This window comes from Papio anubis, chromosome 2 (genome assembly GCF_008728515.1).
Source record: "Papio anubis isolate 15944 chromosome 2, Panubis1.0, whole genome shotgun sequence".
In the NCBI taxonomy this organism is placed as follows: domain Eukaryota; kingdom Metazoa; phylum Chordata; class Mammalia; order Primates; family Cercopithecidae; genus Papio; species Papio anubis.
In genome coordinates this window covers 28688739-28709185 of record NC_044977.1, presented here as the reverse complement: position 1 = coordinate 28709185, position 20447 = coordinate 28688739, and the positions used below count along the sequence as shown (strand labels likewise).

General features: G+C 38.3%; 1 protein-coding gene, 1 long non-coding RNA gene and 1 pseudogene across 6 annotated transcripts in view; 2 read left to right on the top strand and 1 right to left on the bottom strand.

Annotated features, from left to right (window-relative positions):
- Nucleotides 1-20447, top strand: part of MORC1 (MORC family CW-type zinc finger 1) — a 160458-nt gene that overhangs the window by 85400 nt on the left and 54611 nt on the right. For all 4 annotated transcript variants that reach the window (XM_031662990.1, XM_031662989.1, XM_031662988.1 and 1 more), the window contains 3 exons: nucleotides 3905-4033; nucleotides 6855-6960; nucleotides 11788-11926. In XM_031662990.1, the coding sequence (XP_031518850.1) occupies nucleotides 3905-4033; nucleotides 6855-6960; nucleotides 11788-11926 (374 nt within the window). The remainder of the gene's footprint in view (nucleotides 1-3904; nucleotides 4034-6854; nucleotides 6961-11787; nucleotides 11927-20447) is intronic.
- Nucleotides 1-20447, bottom strand: part of LOC110742515 — a 77094-nt gene that overhangs the window by 21959 nt on the left and 34688 nt on the right. For both annotated transcript variants that reach the window (XR_002520261.2, XR_004182042.1), the window contains exons 3-4: nucleotides 15721-15851; nucleotides 10532-10598 (exon numbers count right to left, since the gene is read on the bottom strand). This is a non-coding gene — a long non-coding RNA (uncharacterized LOC110742515). The remainder of the gene's footprint in view (nucleotides 1-10531; nucleotides 10599-15720; nucleotides 15852-20447) is intronic.
- On the top strand, nucleotides 20151-20346 carry LOC116274085 (annotated as a pseudogene).

Genomic DNA, 20447 nt, shown 5'->3' with positions numbered 1-20447 from the left:
TGCAGTCACTCACGTGATAGATAAGAAAGCTTAGTGGCTTGCCCACAACTATACAACTAATATATAACAGAGCCAGCACTCAAATCCATGTTTCTTTTAATCTACAGCACCCTCTGCTTTGATATAGTAAAGACGAAATAGTTAATGTAGAAATCAGAGAAGCAGGTGGGTCACGGTGGCTCATGCCTGTAATCCTAGCACTTTGGGAGGCTGAGGCAGGTGGATCATTTCAGTTCAGGAGTTAAAGACCAACCTGGCCAACATGGTGAAACCCCATCTCTACTAAAAATACAAAAATTAGCCAGGCACTGTGGTGCGCACCACCCAGTTACTCAGCTACTCAGGAGGCTGAGGCACGAGAATTGCTTGAATCCAGGAGGCAGAGGTTGCAGTGAGCCAAGATCGCACCACTGAACTCCAGCCTGGATGAAAGAGTGAGATTCTGTCTTAATCAAAAAAGAGCCCATATAGCCAAGACAATCCTAAGCAAAAAGAACAAAGCTGGAGGTGTCACACTAGCTGACTTCAAACTATACTACAAGGCTACAGTAACCAAAACAGCATGGTACTGGTACCAAAACAGATATATAGACCAATGGAACAGAACAGAGGCCTCAGAAATAACACCACACATCTGCAACCATCTGATCTTTGACAAACCTGACAAAAACAAGAAATGAGGAAAGATTCCCTATTTAATAAATGGTGCTGGGAAAACTGGCTAGCCATCTGAAGAAAGCCGAAACTGGATCCCTTCCTTACATCCTATAAAAAAATTAACTCAAGCTGGATTAAAGACTTAAATGTAAGACCTAAAACCATAAAAACCCTAGAAGAAAACTTAGGCATTACCATTCAGGACATAGGCATGGACAAAGACTTCATGACTAAAACACCAAAAGCAATGGCAACAAAAGCCAAAATAGACAAATGGGATCTAGTTAAACTGAAGAGCTTCTGCATAGCAAAAAAACAGCTACCATCAGAGTGAACAGGCAACCTACAGAATGGGAGAAAACGTTTGCAATCTACCCATCTGGCAAAGGACTAATACCCAGAATCTACAAAGAACTTAAACAAATTTACAAGAAAAAAAATTAACCCCATCAAAAAGTGGGCAAAGAAGACGTTTATGCAGCCAAAAGACACATGAAAAAATGCTCATCATCACTGATCATCAGAGAAATGCAAATCAAAACCACAATGAGATACCATCTCACGCCAGTTAGAATAGTGATTATTAAAAAATCATGAAACAACAGATGCTGGAGAGGATGTGGAGAAATAGGGATACTTTTACACTGTTGGTGGGGGCGTAAATTAGTTCAACCATTGTGGAAGACAGTATGGCAATTCCTCAAGGACCTAGGGCTAGAACTACCATTTGACCCAGCAATCCCATTACTGGGTATCTACCCAAAGGATTATAAATCATGCTACTATAAAGAAAGACACATGCACACGTATGTTTACTGAGGAATTATTCACAATAGCAAAGACTTGGGACCAACCCAAATGTCCATCAGTGATAGACTGGATAAAGAAAATGTGGCACATATACACCATGGAATACGATGCTGCCATAAAAAAGGATAAATTCATATACTTTGCAGGGACATGGATGAAGCTGGAAACCATCATTCTGAGCAAACTATCACAAGGACAGAAAACCAAACACCGCATGTTCTCACTCGTAGGTGGGAATTGAACAATGAGAACACTTGGACACAGGGTGGGGAACATCACACACCAGGGCCTGTCAGGGGGTGGGGGGCTGGGAGAGTGATAGCATTAGGAGAAATACCTAATGTAAATGATGAGTTGATGTGTGCAGCAAACCAACAAGGCACATGTATACCTATGTAACAAACCTGCACGTTGTGCACATGTACCCTAGAACTTAAAGTAAAATAATAAAAAAAAACACACACACAGAAAGAAATCAGAGAAGCAAAACCTCATCAACCTTTCTAGATACCAAGGAGTAGTACATCAGGATCTGGTGTACAGAGAAGAAGAGTTTGAGATGAACCAAGACAGTTCCACTGTTAACAAGTCTATGTGAAGCTACCCTCAAAGATTGAGGAAGCTGAGAGGCCAAGGAAAGAGGCTGACAAATCCAGTTTCTTAGAAAGAAACATTTAATAGGGTCTTAAGAACAAAAGCTATGTCCTAGGTTGTGGTGAGATAAGAATGGTGGATCCCTGTGCCATTTACCCCCAGACCCAGGACTTAAAAACCATAGGGAAAGAATGTGTAGGAAAATTGAAGTCAACCCCTCAGTGAATTGTAAGAATGTGATGTGAATCTACCTAATGGCAGGTTTTATGGTTAAGGGTTGTTTTGACCTAAGGGCAGGATTTACAGTAACAGTAGATAAAGTAGAAATTTTAGAGGCATTTCCAGAACAGGGGTTAATCACATGTCAACATGGCAGATTAGTATTTAAGATGGAATTGCTTGATTCTCCAAAAAAACCAAATACTGGGCCAAGAAAAGAAATTGAAAGTCTGAATTAAAAGCCCCAAAAGCCAAATCTGAAGGAAAATTTGGAGCAAGAGCAGCTGGGGATTTTGTGAAAGGTCAATAAGGCAGACCTGGGAATTTGTGAGGTGTACTTAGCCCAGCGCAACTGTGAAGACCGTTTTGAAAGCTGAGTTCTTTCTCTGCTGATCTCTAAGGCCCGTAGCACCCTGAGCGAAAATTTTAACATGAATAATAAGGTGTTAGATCATTTATTTACCTTTTTCATGGATTACATAGCCATGTGTTAAGGTTGTTGTAAGGCTGGTGCCATGGTTAGTGGTTATCATATTGGACAAAACAGTCAAACATGGATTCTCTTTTTTTCCTTTCAATTTTAACTATAGGCACATGTAAAGATATTCAAAGTGTTGAGAAAAATAAAAAGTGAAAAGTAGAAGTATTTTCCCTTGCCTTCCTCTCTACCTCTCTTTCTGCTCTAAAGATATCCACTATTAAAACTTTCTTTTGCATCCATTCAGGAAAATGTACATTGCAATTTTATATGGACAGGCTTTTCATACATTACATAAAATTACACTACGGATACTCTTTGATATATATATATATATTTTTTAAATTAAAACTATAACTTGGAGATCTTAATGCAACACTATGTTTAGCTCTACTTCCTTTTTAAAGGTTGCCCACTGTTCCATTTTTGGGGAACAGAATTTGTCAGTTCTTTATTCATATGCTTTAACATTATCTCCAACTTTTTACTAGTCGAGCAATGCTATAATATACATGGCAACTTATGTATGTGTGTAGAGATAATTCCTAACAGTCTATTTGCTGGATCAAAGAATAAGAACAAACGACTCTCTAACAGTCCTCCATGGTAAGTAGTGTTTCCAAGCAAGGAGGAAATACACAATTTGGAAATAGGATAGTGCATAAACAATAAAGACTGGCGAGAAAAGGAACCAGAGATAAAATAAAGATGAAAAAAAACTCCACCTCTGGCTGTGAGATAAGAAAGATAAATATTTATATCAATAATTTTAAGAGTGCCCTTTAAAGTGTAATCAGTACAGTCTTTCCTGGGAATGCTTAAGAACAATGCTTTAAATGTCAGTATGTTTCATTGCATAAACACGTAACTTTTAAAATACATGCTATTGTTCTTAGTTTTATTATAAAGACATTGCAGATTTACTGCATATAATTTGGAAAATGCAAAAAGACTAAAGCAGAAAATAGTTTGCACTCATCACTATTCAGAGACAACCAATATTGATTTTTTAATCTCTTATTTCTGTATTCGTATTAATATTTACACAGTTGAGATCATATTGTATATACAAACTTCCCTTTGCCAATCGTTTTGATTTTAATGATTTTTTCATTATTCTTTGCCTGCTTTTTTTTTTTTTTTAAGATAATAGAAATCTAACATTGTTTTGCAATGAATTTGGATACCAGAATGACATCGACATAGAGAAACCTTTAAATTCTATTCAATATCAAAGAAGACAAGCCATGGGTATCCCATTCATCATACAATGTGGTGAGTGTTGAATTCTGTTCTAATTACCAAATATTAAGAGTTCTTAAATATGCAAGTCATTGTGGGATGCAAATCATTGAGGGAGGAGGGAGACAAAGGTTAGTAAGACATCTTGCTTTCCAGGAGGTTACAGTCTAGAAGAAAGTTGTAAGTGTGAAAATAATTGTAATACAGGGAAAAATAAGGTAAATGATATAATAGAGACAAATAATTTTTTGAGGGTTCAAAGCAAAGGATTGGGGAGTAGAGGCAAGATTCTATGGTGGAGTCACATTTGTGATAGTCTTTGAAGTAGTTTCAGGCCAGGCATGGTGGCTCATGCCTAAATCCCAGCACCGTGGGAGGCTGAGGTGGATAGATTGCTTGAGCTCAGGAGTTCGAGACCAGCCTATGCAACATGGCAAAACCCCACCTCTACAAAAAATACAAAAATTAGCCAGGCACGGTGGTGAACACCTGTGTTCCCAGCTACTTGGGAAGCTGAGGTGGGAAGATCGCTTGAGCCTAGGAGGTTGAGGCTGTGGTGAACTGTGATTGTACCTCTGCACTCCACCCTGGGCAACAGAGTGAGACCCTGTCTCAAAAAAATAATAAATAAATAAATTAAAATAGAATTTTGACTGGCAGAGATGAAGAGTAGCGAAAGGTGAGTTAATATCAGGTGTACACTTCAGCTAAGATGTTTGTGAAAGAGTAATAGAAAGAGCCATCTTTCTATTTTTAATATGTAACACTGTTTAATACCTAGTAGGAATTTAATAACTGACAACTGAATTACTGAACAATGAATAAATAATAAGACAAAAGTATTAGGTTGGGTAAAGATGTTAGAGATTCTTGAATGTCAGGATAAGGTTTTACTTTCATAAGCAAGCAGGAGGTATTGGAATTTTTTCCATAGGAGGGTAATTACATTCGGCACTTATTGATATGTTTTCTAGCTACTACACAAAGGGATAGGGAATTAAAGACAGTCTCTAATATTAATCTGTAACTAACAGCTCAGTAGAGAAAAACAGATGAGCAAACAAAAAAGCAGCCTATAGTGTGTAAAACTCTATAGAAGTATTATACAGCTCTCCGGGAGCACCTCCCCCGCCTTTTGCCTGGGAGTATTCCAAGGAAGACCTGAGTGGTCAGAGGTAACGTGTAGTTAAAGTTGTTCTGGCAGCTCAATGAAGGATGACTTGGTGAAGGGCTAGAACAGGAGACTATTGTAATCTAGGATCCAGGTGACAAATTATAAATGTCTGAATGAAGGTGTGGCAGTGAGAGTTAAAAGAATCATACATGACAGATACTTAGAAGGTATAATTGAGGAAATTGATGACAATATGTGACAGCTTGTCACATGCTAATAATAATGGATAACAATTACTGTGATTTTGATTTGTACCAGGTACTGTTAGAATCCAATCTCCAGTACCCAAGAGCTGTACAAAATTGGGCAAATTGTTTAACTTCTTTAAGTCTCAGTTTCTTCTTTTATGAAATGAGATTAGTATTTGTAGCTACGTTATAGTTTTAAGAATAATGTGAATAAATAAAGTTTACTAAGTGCTAAGGATAGTGTCTAGCGGTGTTGGTTTTTATGATGATGAGGAGGAGGAGGATGTCATTTCATTCTCAGTAACTTTTAGATAAGAACAATATAATATTAATCTTTTAATAGATAATGATACTGAAATATAAGAAGTTAAATAATTTGTCCAAGATCATAGAGGTGGTCAGAGGTGGAGCTGTTCAAGTTCTTTTTTTTTTTTTTTTTTTTTTTGAGACGGAGTCTCGCTCTGTCGCCCAGGCTGGAGTGCAGTGGCCGGATCTCAGCTCACTGCAAGCTCCGCCTCCCGGGTTCCCGCCATTCTCCAGCCTCAGCCTCCCCAGTAGCTGGGACTACAGGCGCCGCCACCACGCCCGGCTAGTTTTTTGTATTTTTTAGTAGAGACGGGGTTTCACCGTGTTCTCCAGGATGGTCTCGATCTCCTGACCTCGTGATCCACCCGTCTCGGCCTCCCAAAGTGCTGGGATTACAGGCTTGAGCCACCGCGCCCGGCCTCAAGTTCTTAACCTTTGTGTATACTGACTGTCTCTGCCTTAGATGAAAGAGACAAGTGTTAACCTATGAGCCGTTAGCAGTGTGTCTGGAGGGAATTCAAGATTAAACCTAAGTGGAGCCTGGAGAGACAAGTGTGCCTTCATCCTAAAGGCAAGGAAGGACTGTTTTGGAAAGTGGGTGAAGAAATCAGAAACTATAGACTGGAGAGGGGAATAAGAACAGAAGAAAGTACAGAAGAAAATGTGTATATGGCTCAGAAAACTTGATCCTTCCTTCCTTCCTTCCTTCCTTCCTTCCTTCCTTCCTTCCTTCCTTCCGTCCGTCCGTCCATCCTTCAATTTAATTTTATACTCGTTGAGACCATGGTTCCTTCTTATGTTAATCATGTAGTTGGAGACAGAAAGTGGTGTTGTCAGCAGATGGGTAGTAGGTCAGAGAAAATGGGAGAGTCAAGTCACTGAAATTCTTAATTTGATTTTAGAAGAGGTGAAGTAGATGTATTATTTAAGGTTCTTTTGGCTGAAAGTAGCAGAAACTAACTGGAGGGAACTGAGACAATAATAATAATAACTTGTTGGTGGGGTCCTGAAGTAGCTCATAGAACCCTAGAATAGATGTGCCATCAAGGATAATGGTATATGATGCAGGATTCGCTTGTCTTTGGATTGAGAGATACCTCATACTTCTGGTATGTGCAAACTGACAGCTTACTATGATAGATTCATTTCTGATCTCTTTTCTATGTCATTTTGTTTTGATTGTCAGATCTTTGTCTTAAATGGAGAGTCTTGCCTTCCTCTACTGATTATCAGGAAAAAGAATTTTTTGACATTTGGATTTGTGCTAATAATCCCAACCGCTTGGAAAACAGGTAGTTTTTGATTATTTTCTAAAATTCTTTATTCATTTTTAATTTCTAAAGTTCATATATATGAACCTTGAAAATGTTAACTTATAATATAGATTTTAGCTTAGTACCTGGTATCTCTTCAAACTCTAACGCCCTGCTACCTGTGCAAAGAATATTTCATTGGTGTGCTTTTCCATCAAATAAAAGAGATCTCGTCGTAACTATCTGAAGACGTTGGGGTGTGCAGCTCTGCACTTCCACCCGTGGGAGACCACAACCTGGTACTTAAGAGTTCTTCCTTCCAGTTCATTTTCATACAACATATGTCCTTATTGTACAGGAATGTTAGCTACTCAGAGAGTGTCTCCAAGGGCATTAAACTGTTAGACCATATGCTTTTTCTGCTTAAATCATATATTGATTTCATTGCTTTATACTCTTGAGGAAAAAGTTCAAACTAAAACAGGAAAAAGACTGATTAAATATTGAAGGGTGTCAACATTATTACAAGCCCTTTTAGACTAGTATTTTCCCCCACAGGGAAAATGGTTAGTGTTCCCCTTTAACAAAGGCACCCCTAAGTCAAGCATTGCTTTTCCATGCAGTCTATTCTAAGTCCTTTGAGCTGGATATGTGAGTCAATATTTTTAATATAGACATTAGGGTAATAACTCCTGTTTGGTTATTTTTTTATCTGGCTCTGAAAAAGAAGAGCAAAAAGATAAAAGAAAAAGAAAACATTTGGAAACTGCTGCTAAAACCCCTTTCACCTAGAGTCCCCAGGTTGTTTTTATTTAGAGACTGAAGAAAAATGTCAGAGGTGGCAAAGGCTCTTAGATTTCAAATCATGGTCCAGGTTTTTTTGTATCCCTTTCTTGTTTTGCAGTGCAACCTTGTTTTTCCCAAATAAAAATTTGTCACAGAACCCAAAAATAAAGTAGATAAATGCAAAACTATCCTGATTGAGTTGGAGGCTGGGAACCAAAGGTGTCCACTTTTTTATTTCTGTTCCCTACTCTGCAGAAAGCCTAGAGCTCCAAGGGACCATGATTATAAAACACTAATGTATTCTACTTTATTTTGGAAAACAGAATTAAAACCCAAATCCAGGCTAAGAAACCTATGTATGAAGCCACTGGCCAAGATCTTCTGTTTCCTAACCTGTGTTCATCCCCAACTTGGGACTTAAATATCTCCCAAATAGGAACAAAGTGTTTGCTCAGTTTCAATATTAAGAATAGTTAATCATGTGAACTTACCATGAACTAAGAACTTTCGTATAGTCTAGGATTGTATTTAGAGTTCAGACTCTGAAGACAGACTGCCTGGGTTTGACTCCTGGTTCTATTAGCTGTGAAATCTCAGAAATTATATAACCCCCCTTTAACTCAGCTTCCCATACACTGGAATGTGGTATAATAATAGGATCTTTATGCATCTTCTCTGGATCCAGCTAAGTCCCATTGTTACGACAATCTGCTGAAAGTCCCTGGTCACTGGAGGCCCTTGATTCCCGAATTTAGGCTACTCCCCACAGATGTAACCCTATCCCTAGGACTTCTTAGACCAGTCTTGGGCACTGTCAGACCCACAGAACTGGGAAGCTGTCCTCTGCAGTTTCCCTTACCTTCAACTTACTGTTGTCCCTGCATTGGCACAGACTCACCCCCTTCTGAAAAGTAACAGTACCATCTCAGAGCATTGTAAAATTAGTTTCAAAGCTGTATTAATTCTGTCTCTCTTTAAAAATTTAATTTTTAATTTGTATGAGTACATGATAGGCATATAGATTTATGAGGATATGAGATATTTTGATAAGGCATATAGTATGTAATAATCACATCAGGGTAAATGGAGATATTCATCACCTCAAGCATTTATCATTTCTTTGTGTTAGAACATTTCAAATAGTACTTTTAGTTATCATAAAATGTATAATAAGCTATTGTTGATTGTAGTCACCTTGTGCTATCAAATACAAGATCGTATTCATTTAATTCTGTCTCTTTTTCACATAAGAACAGTGCCACTTGTGATGAGTGGCTAGATAAATTTAGCCATGTTGACAGAAAACTGATGGACCTTAAAAGCCTATCATGCAAAAAGTTTTCCTATATTTATAATTTTCTTAAGTCCTTGTTTCTTTAAATATACTGACATGATATTAACCATCTGTGTTTTATTTTTATGGAAAATATTGTGACAAAAATATGCTTAAAGTGGTAGCAAGAGATTTAAGGGAGATGTAAAGAAAAATTGATTAAAAGGGCAGTTAATTGAGATTTGGCACTTCCTTCATGGGAGCTCATTAACGGTGATGTAGATATGATGATTCCCAGGGAGGGGGAAGAAATTAATCTGATGACCTTGCTCAGTCCTTTGATTCAAAATGGTAGGATGGGCCATGCATACCTTGAGAATATGAGAATATGCTTCAAAATACATTATTGCTAGGCAAGACCCCTGACATACGTGCCACTGGATTTGGATAGAATCACTTAAAATAAGTGTAATAAAGTGATGATAAGTATAGTTATTTATTAGGGAGTAGTCTATGAGTAGAGGGACAGAGTAATGGGGTGAAAAGTGTCATTGTCTGTATTTACAGAAAATACGGTTTCTTGTCAGTAGTTAATTGCCAATTGTCAGCAAGGCCATTGCCAACAGACAGCATTTGAATGAACAATGTGTAACTAGAACTTGGGCTGGAAACATGGTAATAACTTTCTCTTACTTTGCAATTATATATGCTATCTCATTCCATTTTTATAAAAGGCCTATGAACTTTCCCCATTTCTCAGAGAAGAAAATAGAGAGGCTAAGAAAGGATTAGTAACTTGCCCAGAATTCTTCACTACAGCTGAAATTGGAAGCTAAGTTTCTGATGCAAAACCTGTACCCTTCCTGCCTTACCACATTGTCTGTTGGAAGGCATCCTTTTCCATTTCAGGAAGCCTAGTTTCATTCAGATACTTTTTAGTGGACAAAATACATCTTACAAATGGTAGTATTCAGTAACCTGGACAGGGTAAGGTGGAGCCATTCTTTTTTCGAACCATTTTAGCCTGGTTTTGTTTTCCACTTCAAGCACAGAGGGAGGCTGTACATTTTTGACACAGTATCTGAGAAATAGCGATCAGTATGCTTCCATTACATTCATACTATGCACTTATCTGCACTGAAAATAGGGATTACCAACAGAGTGAAAATGATGCCTATTACTTGGCTGAACCAAAAATGTCTGAATTTTGAAAAGGATGTGAAAAAATATCTATGGATTGTATTGCATATTAAAGTGTAATTCATGTCCAAACATCTTTAAATGAAGACAATTGAATGAATTGCATTCTAATAAAATGCTTGAGGTTTCTTCCTTCTGGATAAAAACTTAATGTTGCCACAGGTTCTTTTCTGAAATGAAGTAGAAGGCTATGTAGATGCCACCCCACAGTTGTCTTCAAATCAACACTGTGGGTTGCTGTATATATAGAAGTTGTCCCTAGGGTTTGTTTATCTAGCACCTTTCTTTGAAAATAACGATAATAACAAACACCATGTGTGGGTGGAATTAAGTGTTTTTTCACAGTAGTACCTGAATTTGATTGTAGTTCCTAACTCTTCTCTGCTGGTATGGGGCGAGAAAAATATATGCTGCAGCCCTGAAAAACAGAGAAATGGTGGGTCTCATCTGCCTCCCTTTTCCCTCACTGTTTCAGATGGGAGAAAGTCCTCTCTTGATCCTCTGCCTCCTCCTCCCTTGCCTAGCCTAACACTCATGCCTTTTCTGTGACTTTGTCCCTTCCTCCTTTTTTTGGTGGTTCAGTGTAACTTCTCCCCTCCCCACCCCCAATCAATAATAGAAAACTCTTTGACCCGGAGCGGGCTCGCAGAACTGACCTCAGCGTCTGACGACACTACTGCATGTTCCCCGCCATGCCCTGAATCAAAGCGATGCCCAGTGGGAGCTGAACTTCTTGTCTGTATTAAGCCTTGATACCAAAGTGAACAAAATAATATCTTACTTTTTCAGCAGTTTGGCTGACTCAGTTCCCCAGTACATAGCCACAAATGCAGAAGTAAGAAAAGGAAAAATGGCCTCAAACCTTCCAAACCATAAGCTTTGAGGGTTATTCATTTTTTTTTGTAATTAAAACAAGGGATATGCTGATCCATAGCCTGTGTATTATTCATTTACAAATCATTCTACATTATTATGTACTTACTAACCCACAAGTTATTAGAACAGCATATCTGTAAGGCTGGAAAGCAGATACTCTTATGGCAGCAAGCACTTGGGCAGGATGCTGCTGTCAGGACCTGTGGGCGATTTGGGGAAGGGGCTCTAACGCATCTCATTACCTCCCGAGGCTGTTGCTGAATCCTACATCACATCATGTAGTCACTGGTCTTCACAGTGATCCTGGGTCATCCATATGTTTCAGAGGCATAATTATTTGCTGTATTTTAAAGAGATATATATTTCGCTACCATTTTTCGGGGGGGAAATGGCAATGATGAGATAAGCTCAGTGATCTCAAATAATTTTTGCAAAAGGCCTCATTTTATGATAATGTAGAATAAGTGAAGCATTAGCAATATAATTGATGCTTTCCCATCCTCATAAATATATGCTGTTGTCCACATTTTTTATTAGGCTGTTTTCCATGCAAATTGGAGATTTAAGGTTATTTGTTATCGAAAGCCACCAATACAATGCTTTTCCTTTGTATTTGAATTTTGGATATATGACATAAAGAGTAACTGCTTGTAGAAGTAAATCATCTTTTACAGACAGTAAGTAGTTTTATATTTCTCCTGATGTTAATCTTGTACTTGTTGATTCTGAAGTTGTCATCAGGTAGAACGTCTACCTTCCATCCCGCTGGGCACCATTAGCACAATATCACCATCAAAAAATGAGAAAGAGAAGCAACTTAGAGAGTCGGTCCTAAAGTATCAGAATAGACTGGCAGAACAGCAGCCACAGGTGAGTTGTTATTAATTCCTGCCAGTTCTCCCGTGACTCTTGAACCGTTGGTTTCATAGGTGCAAATTGACTAAAGTGGTTTACACAATAAAATGTGTATACTCTTTTTTCTGTCCTTTTTGATGTCTTTTAATTTTAGATCTAAGACAAGTTCTAAAGGGTGAGTTTTGTAAAAAAAAAAAAAAAAAAAAATACTGTATATGTGATATCTAAGCCCATCTACACAACAATGCATGTGAGAAATAGGGACATTTGTTTCTACTCCACAGCTGCTCATAGAGCCTTATAGAGTCAGCCAGCATGTCCAAGGTCATGTGGTCAAGGCGCAACACAAGTTTGTGTAACTCCAAAGGTCAGGCTGTTTTTATTTCATTCCTCCCTGAGGGAGGGTTTTAAGGTAAAGAGTTCTTTTAAAAAACATTAACCTATTAATTTAGAAAGTCAAAGTCATATTTAATTGTTAAGAAAATTCAATAAATTAAACATTACTATCAATCAACATAGGTAACCATGACAATTTCGAGTGTAAGAAAATGTGGCATGTAGAAAAATTATTTTATTTTCTTGACTAATAATTAAATTTCTATAGATTTAGCACATGAATTCATTATTTTTTAATTGTGTAGCCTGTCGGCTTCCTCAGACAGCACTTGCAGCGTATGTCCAAATGTGTGGACACTTCTGTAGATGTCAGGAAATAAAATGCTTATTAAAATAGAAAATTCAGTGATGAAGTGGGAGTTAAGCTCCCCAGCCATAGCAGCTTATAGTAAGTGTTTTCCTGGGCTCATAGATCACTCTTTTACCTCACTTGGCTTGTTAGGGCTCTGCAGTGCAGGTCAGAGACCACCTGAGAGTACAACCAAAGAAACCAGAGCCTTCTTTTTTACCCTGGAGTCTTAGGGTCTCTCTTGGAAAGATACTGAGAGTCACTTTGGAAACACATTCTCCTAAGCACTCCCCACCTCCAAAAAGTGGCTCAACTTTCTACAGTTTTTAAGACCTCTAGTCATGGGTTTGATAACAAAAGTCAGAAATAAAGGTTTCACAGACTTTTAATAAATAATTAGGTACATTCGGATCTTTTTGTTATGAAATATTTTAATTTCGTTTCTTATTTACCACACTTTGTAGCTTTGTGAAGGCATTCAGCACATTAAGAATTGATTGCATGTTTATTGCCATCTCTGGACATTGTTTTTCTTTTCTATAGCAGTCATAGCCAACCCATGTATACTAATAATGCCAATCACCAAGACTTAATTAGCTTGTTGTTTGTTTAAGATTGGATGTTGTATTCATCACTGAGGTAGAGAATTCGATGGCAGCTGATGGAATAGCAGATTTGGGCCAACAGTTCTGTATTCTTTTTTCTTGGTAGTTGATTTTTTTTTTAATAAGATTTAAGCCAAGGTTATAGATTCAGTTTGTTTCAAATGTAAACAAATAAATTTAGCAGTACTTATATAGAAATTCACTGCCAGTACTTCAAAGGACATAACCCTCTCCATCCTCCTTTTCCCTTTTGCAAAAGGAAAATTCTACAAAATCCTTTTGTGAAAAGATTCCTAACGTCTTTTACGTACTTTCTAGTACTTGGGGCCTATAACTGACCCTGCTTTTGTGGTAACCAAGGAAAGCTTTGGGTTGAGGTTCACTCAACCAAAGGCAACCAGTTAATTTTGAGGTGATCATTGAGCACATACTTGCCCTCAGGTCTGCCCCAGGCTGGGAATTACAGAGAATACAGAGATCTGTAATACCAAAATCTGAGTTCCATGAGAGCAGGAATAGTCTTGGTTTTACTTACTGTGAATCTGTAGTAACCAAAACAGTGCCTGGCATATACTCAATAGGTAGTTGAATCAGTAAGTAAAACATGCCCTCAGATATTATACAGTCTTTTTGTGGACCAAGTCTAACAGCTATTTAAAAATGAGCAACCACTATAAAGTAATATTAATTCAAATGTGTTTTCTTACTGTAATTGACACTGCAATAGAAGTTTACTGCGAGGGCAGCTTCAATCACAGAAAGTTATATGGGGGGTTGGGCGTGGTGGCTCACACCTGTAATCCCAGCATTTTGGGAGGCTGAGGTGGGCAGATCACTTGAGGTCAGGAATTTGAGACCAGTCTGGCCAACATGGTGAAACATCATCTCTACAAAAAATACAAAAAAATTAGCTGGGTGTGGTGGCTCATGCCTTATAATCCCAGCTACTTCAGAGGCTGAGGTGGGAGTATCTGGGAGCAGAAGTTGCAGTGAGCCCACGCCACTGCACTCCAGCCTGGGGGAAAGAGCAAGACTCTGTGTCAAAAAAAAAAAAAAAAGAAAAAAAAATCAAAGAAAGTTATATAGTGGAAGTGACACTTGTATCTTGAAGTATATTTAGGATAATAGAGGGAAAAAGATAGGGCATTTCAGGTGAGAAAAACAACCTAAAGGAACACTTGGAGATGAGCACTGATTTGTTCTTTCATGGAACCAGTCACTTAGATTACATGCTAAGCTTACATATTTTAAAAATTAAACTCAGTATTTGTGTGGTATCTCTCTTTTAAAAATGGCATGTCTTGTTATAATGATGCAACTCCCGTATAGTTATGACATGGTAATTACTGAACAGAAGACCTCTGGAAGATGACCTTGATTCCTCCTTTCACAAAATAATCCATGAGCATGTTAAAAAACTATGTTTTGGTGATATTTATCTGATGCCAAAAATAAGACTAAAAATCATGCAGTGTTCAATGTAAATTTCCTGTCCTCTTTCTAAAACCCTTTAGAAGAAATTTTGGAATGTGGTATAAGAAAGGATGGGAAAGCTAGAAAAACAGGGCATCATTGGCCCCATTCAGTTTCGGGTGTAGGCTAGACATCACTGGAAAATCAAGAACTGGCTAATTCATTACTGTGATTCACTGTGTGTCTATTGTTGGTGTCCATTCGCCCATTCAGTATCACAAAATCATACAATATATGCCATGTAGTTATTATTTGCCCTTCTCTTCCTCCCTCCCACTCCCAATGACCACTTATCCATTGACCAGACCTAGGTAGTGAATATAAAAATGACCTAAACCTGCACGCCCTGTCTCTTAACTCTCTTACATTTCAGCTTTAATGGTAGCAGGCATCTTGATCTGGAAAATGAAGGGTTGACTAGATAAATCAAAGATCTTTCTGTATTTTAGGTTATATGGGTATCTAATGATTAGATGGTAAGAGAGTTAATCCTAATCATTAGATGTTGTCCCGTAGGAGAAAATGAAGTAGCTAGATCTAAAGGTATCGTTTCCACATGGTATCTTATTTAATTCCTACAACACTCCAGCTAGTGATATCTATTTTAACAAAGAGGAAAGTGAAATCCAAAAAAGTTAAATAATTTTAATCAAGTCAAATAGCTTTAAATGGTGAAGTTGGAATTTATTTCCTTTTTGCCTAATTCCAGCACCATTTTTCTCACAGTCTCGTAGGAAAAATACAGACAAAAAGGACATAAGAACATTTACAGTAGCAACAAACTTATATATTGCAAATCATATTTGTTAAGGGAAATACCTAAGTTCAGTAAACCTAATAGGAGAGCTCAAATTCAAGATCCGTCTCCTGCGGTGCATTTTATAGAGTAAAGGGGTTGTCCTCCATGTAATTGGTAAGCTATGTCAACAAACCAAGATCCTCATTATAAATTGTACTTCTGAATACAACCCATCCCCATCTTAATCCTTCTGAATAGATGAATGAGTAATCTGTTTCTAACTACTTTCAGCTTCATTCCACATTACCTGCTGTTTTCTATACCGAGTGACAAGTGCCACCTGCTGGCCAAGTGATGAAGCTTTTATTTCCATTGTTGCACTGGATTGCTCAGTTGTTATTGGCATATTAGCTGGATAATTGTTATTTTTCGGTAAACCTAGGCAATAATTTTAAAACCATAATGTTATAAAATAAATTTATCTGTATTTCAGGACCTCCTCATTCTCAAATTTACCTCTTTCTCAGTTTTAACTTACAATTTCTCTTCTACCTTCTATTGTATGACAAGGATGATTGTGTCATTATCATGCACACAGAATCTAGTTTTAGTTACACTTTATTCAGAGTTTTATGGTACCATCTAAAATCCACTTAATACCCTCAGTCATTAAAAGACAGATCATACCTTTATCCCTGAATTAAGCTACCCTGTATTTACCCCTTTATACCTAAGTAATGTTAATGAGTAGCATATTTGCATAATCAATATATTTGTGCAATGTGTGATGAATTGCTTATGTGTCCCCTGGGTCTTTCTGAATTAATCTTTTCTATTTACTCTACATTTCTTGGCATACAGTGCAGGCTGTCTATAATCTGACACTAGTTGCCTTTCTATTAACATAATAGCATTCTTTTCTTCCACTCTGTATGGTGCTTCTACTGAGCTTCTCCATGTTCCTTACGAGTATTTACTTCCATGCTGCTCTGCGGGCCTTTGTTTCTGTATTCTTGTCTGGAGCAGCCTCTGGTCTTTCTCCAGTCCTTCAAGATCCAAAACTATTGCCAATCCCTGTATGAAGTCTTCTTTCATTTACCTACTTGGAAAAGTATCTCCTTCCTTCCAGTTCCCTTTGTCCCATGTGGTCTCTCTTAGAGTGTGTTTTACTTTCTACCTGGTATTATAGTCACTTTTTGTCTAATGTTATAGTTACTTATGTATCTGATCTGTCTCCCATATCAGATTGTATGCTTTTTGAACTAAAGGACTATTTTTATTCATCTTTGTATTTCCAATGGTACCTAGGCCTACAGCTTTCATATGTAAGTATTTAGCAAACAGTGAAGGATGGAAAGAATAATTTGATTTATGCAGAATTCCTAAAACATGAATATTTTCTATCTGATTGGATTGGTTGACTCTACATAGGTTAGACTTACCACCTTCTGCATATATTACTGAAGACCAAAATGTTCTTATACCTGGTGACAATAAACTGTCGTATTTGGATTGGAATATAGAGACTGCATTTGGATTTCATTTGTCATGTTCATAGTCATCCCATCAAATATATAGCCTTTATAAGACTTCATGCCTGGTGAGAAGGAACTCCAACAATAGAATTCTGTTCTTTTTCAGTGCTCATGTGGACACACATACACACAGAAATGAAATAGTGTAATCTGGCAATTCCCACATTGGTTGTTTTAGCTGTAAATGCAGAGCAAAGTAGTCTTGCCGAACTTTTAGCTGTGTTTTTCAAATTGAATGGCATATCTGAGGACAGCTTTGTGATGAAGAATGTGAATGCATTTTTCCATGTAGAACTTAATCTTTTTAATGTGTCATTATTGTGTAGGCTGCTGAGGTTTCAAATCTGTATAACTATAGTGACAGATGCCATAGAAAATATATTTATTCTTCAAGAGTGCTTTTCAGTCTCCTTATATAAACTGTCATCATCCAAAATTTGTGACACCTAAAGGTCCTTGTCTAACAAGAGGCTATTCTAGTTATTGTAGATGAAATATTTTACTTTATTACTCTTACTACAAATATCTCATTTTTCTATGGTGATGAATTGCTTTTTGAAGAGGGATAATGCATAATATATTCACACTTGTGCGTCCTATGCCCTGTGTTCATGGCATACCAAATGAGACATTAAACAAATTGCTTGTGATTAACTAGTGTGAAAGTCCCTTGAAGGCAGATATCATGTGTTGCTTTCTTCTGTGTACCTCCTACCACCACACCTGGTGCAATGTTGGGCACAGTAGGTGTCTAACAGGAGTTCAACTCTTTAACTTGCACTGCTTCTCCAAATTATTTTCTTACTCGTCCTTTCTTGAGAAGCTGACATCATACTTCCTGATGGAACAGCATTTGTGGTTTACTGAAGACTCAGACAGCACTAATGATTAAAGAGCATCAGAACAGCCTGGCATTGTGGCACAGTGTGGTGCAGGGAACTCAGGACATTCTCAGCTCCTGGCTTCATAAGCAACTTTATTTTACCATGGGGTTGACACTGAGGAATGCCATCCATTGTGTCTACTCCTGGGTTTCACAGAAGTGACCAAATGCTGTTGTCAAAGGCCAAGAGGAGTTTGAACCCAGAGGGAACACATTTTTCCTCCCAGAAGGACAGTAATAGCTTTGGCAGTTGCAGGCAGTCTTGGCACATTACATCCCTCCCTTTGCATGCTAGTCAGTCATTCCTGTTCACATCTCACAGCAGAGATGGAGCGAGGAGTAGAGGTTCAGATGTGTTGCCTGAAATGATTTTCACTGCAGGGAATACTAATTTGGGTTTTAATGCGAATACACCTATTTGATCTCTACCCTACAAAAACTCCTTAAGCGTCTGAACTCCATGTACAACCAGTCTCCAGTTAGTGTGCATGTTAATCAGGGACTATCAGAGGCTGCCTGGTGTCCAGGGTACACCTCAGGGTCTGTTTCCTGACTCTGCTCAGAGTAAGCTATAAGTCTTCAGCTTCCTTCCACAGCAGGCTGCTCGCTGCTCCCCTCTCAAGGAAGTCTGTGCCTCCGCGCCTGTACGCTCTGGGCACCAGCCTACCTGAGCCCTACCTCTCTGAGCTCGAATCCTGTTTTTCAATTTGCTTGACCCAATGTCCTTCTTACTTAAGACCTAACTTTACATTTTGAATTCAGTTTGGGGAACTGTGTTTCATGACTGTTGTTGATTTTGAACTTAAACCTTGTATCTTGTACTCCTGATTCAACCTCATTCATCCTTGTCCCCTGACCATGTATGTGATCTGAATCTGCTCCCTTCCTCTGTCTCAATTCCTGGAGGCCAGAGTAAAATTCATACTTAATCTTAATTGGGCTCTATTTTTCACCTTGGACTTTACCAACATGTGATTTAACCTCTCCACTGCTTCTGTTAGTCTTCCCCCACCAAGTCTAGCGTTCTAACCAGGGTGTAAGGTCTCCTGACACATCAGAGATTTGCATCGAGTCCTAAAGAACTAACTGACATTTGTCCATGAACTTTGCTTCACAAGGGTCTAGAATAACTTTTCCTCCACTTGGCGGAACCCCAAAAAGGTCTTGTAGGCACAAGCCAAGACCACTAGGAATAATTTCTGGCATTTGAAAATAAAACGAAGTATTACTTATAGCGCTTCTGAACAGCAGCAGATCTAGTTTGTTTATGTTTTGTTTTGTTTGAGTCTGAGGTTCCTACAATTTTTGGGATCTCTTTTAAAACAGAAAATGCCAAATTATAAATAAGAAGTTAGGACAGTGCCACGGAAGAGGCTTGTGTAACGGAGGGATGTTGCTGCTTAAGCTATATACTTCGTGGTTCACCCACTGTTTGTTTTTGCATGTATTATACCATGTGGTCACTGCAGGGTTTTTTTGTAATAAAGGAGAATTACGTATTTTTCATATTTCCAATTCTCTTCTCTCCAGTCTCTTCCCCAAGATTTCCATAATTATGTATACTTTTGGTGAATTCTAAAACTAATTCCTGTAACTGTACGTATTACATGGATGAAGAAACCTAACGAGAAGGATGAATGGAGGGATGAAATGATAATAACACTTAGAATGTGCCTCTATTAGCAGTGCTGTAAATGCACTGACATTTAATCCTTAGTACAATACTATGATTGTTATGATTCCTATTTTGTGGATGAGGAAACTGAGTCACAGAGAAATAATCTGCCAAAGATGGAGTTAGGAAACTGCAGAACCATGATTTTAGCCAATGCAGACTGGCTCCAGACCCCTCATTCTATTACTAAACTATATTGCCCCTCTGGCCAGCGTGACATAAACAATGTAGGAATACAGGGTAGATCTGAAATGTAGGATTGATTCTTAGTTCAAAGCTGTTCGAACGACTCTGCTTTTCTATTTTCAGTTTGGCTCAGTAGCTCTTCTGTGTGAGAGAAGTTGAGAAATTAACTGCTAATAGTAATCATAATTTCTTTTTCTCAGTAGCTCTGTCTATGGTGGGCAGGTTTGGAAGGCAAGGTGACTTTGGAAAGCTTTACAGAAGGAGGAATGCTTAGGAGCTCTTTGAAGGAGGAGATGCAAGCAGCAGGATGTGGTGGACAGCATTGGCCTGGCGTTAGGATCCCTGCCTTCAGGTCCCAGCCCTGTTGTTCATAAGCTGAGTGACCTCAGGCCTGAGGTCTGTCTGGTGTCTGTAGTCCTTGGTCTGAGTACCCCCAGCCTGGTGAAAAGGAGCAGATTAAGACTATATCTATAGGTCATTTCTAGAGAAGCTTCTCTGAACGTTTAGGGCATAGGAAACCACGAGGAGGAGGCACAGCATTCTCTCCTGAGCGTGGAATTGGTGTGTTGCTTCACTGCAACTGGCTGTTCATTTGCTATTGGTGATCATTCCTCTCTTCCTTTGGGAGGGGAATAGGGAGAGGACACAGTCAAGCACTTCCTATTTTAACAAATAAAAAAGGTGGGGGTGGGGAATTAAGCTAGATGTTTGCAAAGACCCATTCAAATTTTAGAACCCATGAATATTAGTTGCCA